Source organism: Limulus polyphemus, unplaced genomic scaffold (genome assembly GCF_000517525.1).
Source record: "Limulus polyphemus unplaced genomic scaffold, Limulus_polyphemus-2.1.2 Scaffold7823, whole genome shotgun sequence".
Classification (NCBI taxonomy): domain Eukaryota; kingdom Metazoa; phylum Arthropoda; class Merostomata; order Xiphosura; family Limulidae; genus Limulus; species Limulus polyphemus.
In genome coordinates this window covers 28,762-37,530 of record NW_013673433.1, presented here as the reverse complement: position 1 = coordinate 37,530, position 8,769 = coordinate 28,762, and the positions used below count along the sequence as shown (strand labels likewise).

The following is an 8,769-nucleotide window of genomic DNA, read 5'->3' as shown; positions in this document are numbered from 1 at the left end:
CTAATGGATAAAGGATGTTTTTGGTATGTTTCTTAATGGATAAAGGATGTTTTTGGTATGTTTGTTTCCTAATGTATATAGGTTGTTTTTGGTATGTTTGTTTCCTAATGGATAAAGGATGTTTTTGGTATGTTTCTTAATGGATAAAGGATGTTTTTGGTATGTTTGTTTCCTAATGTATATAAGTTGTTTTTGTTATGTTTGTTTCCTAATGGATAAAGGATGTTTTTGGTATGTTTCTTAATGGATAAAGGATGTTTTTGGTATGTTTGTTTCCTAATGTATACAGGATGTTTTTGGTATGTTAGTTTCCTAATGTATATAGGTTGTTTTTGAATATCTTTATTTACTAATTAATAAAAATATTTTTAAATGTCTTTGTTTCTTAACGGTTAAATGTTGGTTTTAAACATAGTTACATCTTAATTGATGAAGGATGTTTCTTAATAACTTAGTAATTAATTAAATCAATTATATTAAATTATTACTTAAATCTATGCTTTTATTCGAAATGTTTTTACTTTTGTAAAAAATAAAAGTTGAATATATGTTAGTGTCATAAATATTTGGTCGATGACAAAATTGAACATCAAATACGATCATTTATATCAAAACATATCTGACACATGTGAAACACAACATTTATGTGATATCTAAATGACTAACACAAGGCAATTTCGAACATGTGAATTTTTTTCTCATTATCACACTTTTAACATCAGCTGGATTTATTGTTTAGTTCAGGTGCTAAGTTTTTATGGCTAATGTTTCTTTTAGTCTTAGCCACTGCTCATTTTCAGTCTTTCCGATAATTTGGAACTGTTCAATTTTTATTTGTGCCGGAAAATATTTGAGAATTCCGCATATCTTTAGGCTTAGTGATCGAGTTAAAGAAGAACTGTTTGCTGACTTAATATATTTAGCGTAACATCGACAGTTGTTAAGAAATTGATAAATAGATACGTTTGGTAAGGCAACACTGCTATCAGACTTAAAAGGTACTCGCGAGTAATATCACATGTGATTCAGTCTAGTGTAATGTTCCACGAGTCCAGATATTTTTAATATCACACGTGTTTCAGTGTTGTGTAATGTCCCACGAGTCCAGATATTTTTAATATCACACGTGTTTCAGTGTTGTGTAATGTCCCACGAGCCCAGATATTTTTAATATCACACGTGCTTCAGTGTTGTGTAATGTCCCACGAGTCCAGATATTTTTAACATCACACGTGTTTCAGTGTTGTGTAATGTCCCACGAGTCCAGATATTTTTAATATCACACGTGTTTCAGTGTTGTGTAATGTCCCACGAGCCCAGATATTTTTAATATCACACGTTTCTCTTAATATAGGTTGATCTTCGTCATTTCAAACAACAACCAGGTTCCAGTGACGTTCCAATCGGTATAGATCTAACAGAATTCTACAAAAGCGTCGAGTGGGACATCCTTCTAGTTCCAGCCAAGTACAATATGGAGTTTTATGACTGCTGCCCCGAACCTTATCCCGACATTACTTTTAACGTTACCATGCGTAGGAAAACGTTGTTTTATACGGTCAACCTGATTATCCCTTGTGTGGGGATATCTTTCTTGACAGTCCTAGTGTTCTACCTACCCTCAGACAGTGGGGAAAAGGTTTCTTTGTGCATGTCGATCCTCGTGTCCTTAACTGTATTCTTCCTGTTGTTGGCTGAGATCATCCCTCCTACTTCCCTGGCTGTTCCTCTTCTTGGGAAATACCTGCTTTTCACCATGATACTGGTGACTTTATCAATATCAGTGACGGTTGGGGTTCTCAATGTCCACTTCCGGTCACCGTCTACCCACACCATGTCTCCTTGGATCAGAAGGGTGTTCATTCATATCATGCCACGCCTCTTGCTCATGCAGAGACCACATTTTACGTCCGATGACGAACAGGGGCAGCCCCTGAAGTTCCTCTCCAGAAGTTGTAACGGAGTGGAAGTGAGAAGAGATTCCTTCCTTCAGATTCCTCGCTCTGCCCGAGATCCCGATCCCTTTACATACCGAGGACACGAGAGTCCTGAAGAAGCGGAGGCTCTGTCAGGAGGAAGATACTACACTCACAGACAACACCATCCTGAAATTAATCAAGCAATAGAAAGCATATTACTCATTGCTGAACACATAAGGAAAGCAGATGAAGAGGAGAGTGTAAGTAGAACACCCCACAGTTCTCAGTTAACTCGAGTTGAATTTTCTGTCAACTGGTTCCAGCTCCTCTCCCTTAGAGGGGGAAGGGGACAGAGGAGATTTTGTGGGGCTACCATACAGTGATATTGATTTATAGTAAAAGATATATAGCAAAAATCTTCTCTCCCTTTTTTTTCGGGGGGGGGGGTATTAGAATTTTATGGGGGGGGAGAGAAGCTGAAGCCGGGATAAAGATGTTTGTTATATAACCTATCCTATAAATCCATATCACTGTATGTTAGATAAAGATGTTTGTTATATAACCTATCCTATAAATCCATATCACTGTATGTTAGCCCCCACCCCCTCTCCCTCACAAAGGGAGAGAAGCTGAAGCCGGGATAAAGATGTTTGTTATATAACCTATCCTATAAATCCATATCACTGTATGTTAGCCCCCACCCCTCTCTCCACCACCAACCCGGCTTCAGCTTCTCTCCCTTGATGGGGGAGAGGGGGTGGGGGCTAACATACAGTGATATGGATTTACAGGAAAGGTAATATAGCAAAGAACGTTGTCCCACCCAACTTGATTTTTCTTAGCTATTTAAAAAAACAATAATGCGATTTTCTGAAATATTATTGTTTAAACCGCTAGGGAGTAGTGAACTTGTGTGAGTAAAATTTAGGGGTGCACGGCCCACCCCAGCACCCCCACTGTGCTTTCATCCTACACAACTGACACTTTGATAACGTACCAAAGCAATCAGTTTCGTCCCAGTGTCGTTATCTATAAATATTTACAACTAATCCAAAAAGTAAAAATGTCTCATTCACACATAAGGTATAAAATCTCGTGCTACAGGAGTGAAAATAATGTCATGTTCATTTATGTTGAGTGACATCTCCTACCATCGTTCCCAGTGGCACAGCGGTATGACTTACGACGCTAGAAACCGGGTTTCGATATCCGTGGTGAGTAGAGCACAGATAGCCTGTATTGTAGCCTTGTGCTTAACAATAAGCTTCTACCGACGATCCGCTGTTTTCAGTTGTCATAGTTTTGAAGATGAAACTGACCGAACTGGAAGATTGAATCCGGGTTATGGATTTGCTGGTCAACGTTCGCCTACAGTTAAGACTAAAAAACAATCTTTTTTACGCGCTTGTGGCTTGGGGGCATTATATGGGTGGGGATCAAATCCCATTATTGGGTGAAACAAGGGTAACCTTAAACGTTGGGAGTGGGTTTCTTTGAATGTTTTTCCCCTAATCTATCAGCTTAAAATTTGGGACGGCTGTTGTATGTAAAGAATTAATTAATTATAGTTGTCATAAGACATTAGTATTTGTATATCCATTGACGACGACGCGTTTCCCTGAATCCAGAGCTCATCTGACCGGCTGGGACACATAGCCTATAAGTAGCTTTGGGCGAATATCCGAAAACAAATATATTTGTCAATGAAATGTTATAAAAAGTAAATCAAAGCCAGTTTCTTGAGACTGAACACAGTCCATTTAAAATGTTTCTTAGTTTTTCAACGAACTACTCATGTTTAGTTCCACGAGTTTTAGTTCCAAATTCCGATTCTAAGACTACACAACTATCAAAGTTTTTTTTTCCAGATTTTATGTAGTTTTATAGTTAAACTAAATCTATTTTATCGGTAAACACTTCAAAAAGATTCTTATTTATTTTACTGAAATTTAATTTTTTTTTATCTGATATAAGTTTGTGCTATTTTAGTTATTTTAATACGAAACTAAGGAATTCCAATATAATTTCATCTTAAATTTGTTCTACGGATAATATCGAACGTTTCTTGGCTCACAACGTTTCATTCAGTTATTATCCAGCGTCTGAAAAAGCATTAGTTCTTTATTTTATCCTATTAAATAACTCAAAATATTTAACGGCATTCAATGTTATCCATAACATACCACCTATCTCGAAGAGAGAAAATGAGAAGGCTTCGGGATCGAATGAACTATCTCCTGTCAGGGATAAAATACATTATCTCAATTGGATATATATATAATTCTTGGATGTGCGCATTTCTTATTATATAATCTATAAAGACAAAAAAAAGCTATTTTCAAATCACTGTATAACGGTATCTTGAAAGTCCTTTTAAAGCATACTGTTCATGTAAAGACTCGTAGTGTCTTACGACCATACAACGTTCTATAATGACAGGTTTGTTTTAGCAGTTCTGGTGTCATAATACCCAAAACCTTTGATAGTTCATATTTCTGGAACTCTTAGTTCCGTAATTCTCAGTACAAACATATCTTTTGGCTAGCTACTTTTACAGCGTCAACAACCTACGCTCTAATTATTAAGTGTTCTTTATAACGCTGCACTTGAGACTTTAATAACCAGTGTCTATAAAAAGACCATAGGAAGAAGTCCTTCTCAATGGCCATATTGATGTATATAGAGAACATTAGATTTTCCCTAGCAACAACAAGAGTCTCCTCTACTGGATACAACGATATGAACAGCTTACATTTTATAGTGTCTTTAGTCTCCTCTTTAATAACTACCCAGAGATATTATATTTTATTACTCCAATAGTCTCCTCTTTAATAACTACCCAGAGATATTATATTTTATTACTCCAATAGTCTCGTCTTTAATAACTACCCAGATATATTATATTTTATTACTCCAATAGTCTCCTCTTTAATAACTACCCAGATATATTATATTTTATTACTCCAATAGTCTCCTCTTTAATAACTACCCAGAGATATTATATTTTATGACGCCAATAGTCTCCTTTTTAGTAACTACCCAGAGATATTATATTTTATTACTCCAATAGTCTCCTCTTTAATAACTAGATACAACCACCCAGAGATATTATATTTTATGACGCCAATAGTCTCATCTTTAATAACTAGATACAACCACCCAGAGATATTATATTTTATGACGCCAATAGTCTCATCTTTAATAACTAGATACAACTACCTAGAGATATTATATTTAATGACTCCAACAATCTCTACTTCTTTACGTGTTACATTATATGTGATGACTCCAACAATCACTACTTCTTTACGTGTTACATTATATTTTGTGACTCCAACAATCACTACTTCTTTACGTGTTACGTTATACTTAATGACTCCAACAATCTCTACTTCTTTACGTGTTACATTATATGTGATGACTCCAACAATCTCTACTTCTTTACGTGTTACATTATATTTTGTGACTCCAACAATCTCTACTTCTTTACGTGTTACATTATATTTTATATTTTGTGACTCCAACAATCTCTACTTCTTTACGTGTTACATTATATTTTGTGACTCCAACAATCTCTACTTCTTTACGTCTTACATTATATGTGATGACTCCAACAATCTCTACTTCTTTACGTGTTACATTATATTTTGTGACTCCAACAATCTCTACTTCTTTACGTCTTACATTATATGTGATGACTCCAACAATCTCTACTTCTTTACGTGTTACATTATATGTGATGACTCCAACAATCTCTACTTCTTTACGTGTTACATTATATTTTATGCCACCTAAGGTGAATTAACTCGTTTATCTTATCTTATCTTATTCTTGTTTCTACGCTGCATAATATGACATTCAACTTTTTTACATCTGAAATATACGTCTTTAGTACTAAAATATTGTGTAAGCTCAACCAACATTTACATAACTAAGTTATTTTATAAAAAGAATTCTCGTTTCTGAAATTAAAATACTTAGGAACCGTTTCAAGAGAAACATACAAAGACCAACTGTTGTTGTTTTTATTCCTTTCAGGTGGTGGAGGATTGGAAGTTCGTAGCCATGGTCCTGGACCGTTTCTTTCTTTGGGTCTTTACAATCGCCTGTGCTGTAGGAACATGTGGAATCATCTTTCAAGCTCCTTCTCTTTATGACAGCACAATCCCAATAGACAACCTGTCAAGAATCGGAAGAGAATTATAATTTAGTTAGGTTTTTACATTATCTTCTGATCGTTTCAACGTTGTTATTCAGCCCTATATGGCAGCTATGTGTATGGGTAGTGCTTTCAAAACCTTCTAGTTCTCCTTTTGTTTAGTTTTTAGTTTTTACAACCGCTAAACAAGAAGTTAAACGTTGTATTTGTAGCTTTCTGCAGCTAAAAATGGTAAAGAAGAGAATTATTCTACATAAGCTACAATTCTCTTCCAATCACTTTTCCTTTCCAGGCGTCTCCCGAGTGTGTTATCAAGTTCAGAATTTTCTCCAATCTTGTGACGTCATTATTCTTGGTGGACTCGTGGTAATTTCTGCTATAACAGTCAATCAGTTTTGAAAAGTGACAAATTCCACGGAATATAACACGTTCCTCTCTAATGCTCAAGAGCTACCAAGATTTGGTAAATGAAATAAATGTTTCTAAATCCAGCTTTCTTTTGGTATCAGTTTTCTTTGGTTTTTTTTTAGCTACTTCCATGATCCTAAACTCAAACTTTTACTTCGATATCGATCATAAGGTTTTTTGAACTCTTAATTCACGTCAATTTTAAAACAGTTGTATATTCAAGTTGGAAGTCAGACAAACTATAACACAAATTTATATCATCAAATAGTTGTTTCAAATCTAAAATTTTACAGCTTCTAAATGAATTGTGCTCTTTGATAAGAAGTAAGAGAGAAAAAGCCTAACAGTTAAATCTAGTCTTGTGCTGGTTGGGCATAAGTTTAGTCTTGTAGTCGTTGGACATAAGTTTCTAAATTATATCAAAATTCTTAGTAAAGGAACATTCGTAGTGAAGTAACAAGAGCTCCTCTTGAGATGAAGGAGTACATGCTTCCCTCAAAGTAAGGAACACGTGCTTCTCTCAAGATGAAGGAATACATGCTTCCCTAAAACTAAGAAACACGTGTTCGTCTCGAGATGAAGGAACACATGCTTCCCTAAAAGTAAGAAACACGTGTTCGTCTCGAGATGAAGGAACACATGCTTCCCTAAAGTAAGAAACACGTGTTCGTCTCGAGATGAAGGAACGCATGCTTCCCTCGAAGTAAGAAACACGTGTTCGTCTCGAGATGAAGGAACACATGCTTCCCTAAAAGTAAGAAACACGTGTTCGTCTCGAGATGAAGGAACACATGCTTCCCTCGAAGTAAGAAACACGAGTTCGTCTCGAGATGAAGGAACATCTGCTCCACCGTAGAATACATCCAATGTTTGTATAAAATTGGTTCTATGAGAAACCAGCAAATCAATTAAAGAAAACTAAACTGCACTCAGTGATACATTATGCACAGTTAGAAGTCGTATTTAACATTATTAAACAATACCTCACTCTACAGCTATTACCATGTTAAGCTATACGTTGATGTTATGTGTCGCGAGTGAAATAAAACACTACAAACACCCAATTTGTGTTTAAACTTACATTGCACGAGAGCGTAAATAACATGTTTGTTCAACGTTACAAAAAAATTAAATTAAATAAATCCACTTCACTTCTGCGCCGTCATCAAATATAGTTGTCTTTTTACTCAAAGTAAAGATTAATTATTTACCAAAACAGGAAAGGTTTCAGGCAATGAAGTTTCTATTACGAATAGTGGTAGGTTCGAGTTGCATCACGTCTCGTCAGCCTGAGTAAACAACACCAGAAATTCCTTAAAATATTATGAGGGTCATAAAACTTGTAAACATCTAATTTTAGATAGGGTATATAAAACAAATCAGAACACAATTTTCATGTTGTTGTGTTTTGTTTTTTTTTAGTTAAGAATCTTTTGAACTAACTAGCATACTCTATGACGTTAATGTTGTTATTCCTCGCAGACATAAATGATGTTCTTAATAAAGACACTGCAAAAAAAAATGTTAATTATGAAATGATTGTATTCGTTTGTTAATGTGTTCATGCACATGTAAAAAAAATTATCGCCAGATAATTTGATGTTTAATCGCTGTTGAAATCATTCTCATGTTAAACGGTTCCAAAGAATATTGGCAGTTTGATAACAACAAAAATAAACATTGCAAATTCCAGAAGAGTCAGTATTTTTAACAGACTTTTAACGCTTCCGATGGGATCAGAACTTGGTGAACTAACGTTTGATACACCTGATGTGATAAGATCTTGATGAATAAACTTTGGGTACACCTGATGTGATAAGAACTTGGTGAACTAACGTTTGATACACCTGATGTGATAAGATCTTGATGAATAAACTTTGGGTACACCTGATGTGATAAGAACTTGGTGAACAAACTTTGGATACATCTGGTGGGATAAAAACTTGGTGAACAAACCTTGGATACACCTAATGTGATAAGAATTTGGTGAACAAACTTTGGATACATCTGATGGAATAAGAAGTTGGTGGACAAACTTTTGTTACACCTGATGTGATAAGAACTTTCTGAACAAACTTTGGATATACCTGATGTGATAAGAAGTTGGTGAACAAACTTTAGATACACCTGATGTGATAATAAGTTGGTGAACAAACTTTAGATACACCTGATGTGATAAGAAGTTGGTGAACAAACTTTGGATATACCTGATGTGATAAGAAGTTGGTGAACAAACTTTAGATACACCTGATGTGATAATAAGTTGGTGAACAAACTTTGAAT

At 35.2% G+C, this 8,769-nt stretch overlaps 1 protein-coding gene across 1 annotated transcript; it reads left to right on the top strand.

Annotated features, from left to right (window-relative positions):
* Positions 1 to 1,354: 1,354 nt before the first annotated feature.
* On the top strand, positions 1,355 to 6,569 carry LOC106474892 (acetylcholine receptor subunit alpha-like; the record flags this gene model as incomplete). The annotated part of the gene is made up of 2 exons (XM_013935588.2): positions 1,355 to 2,179; positions 5,958 to 6,569. Coding segments are annotated over 2 exons (993 nt in total), but the record flags the coding sequence as incomplete, so codon positions are not given.
* Positions 6,570 to 8,769: the final 2,200 nt, after the last annotated feature.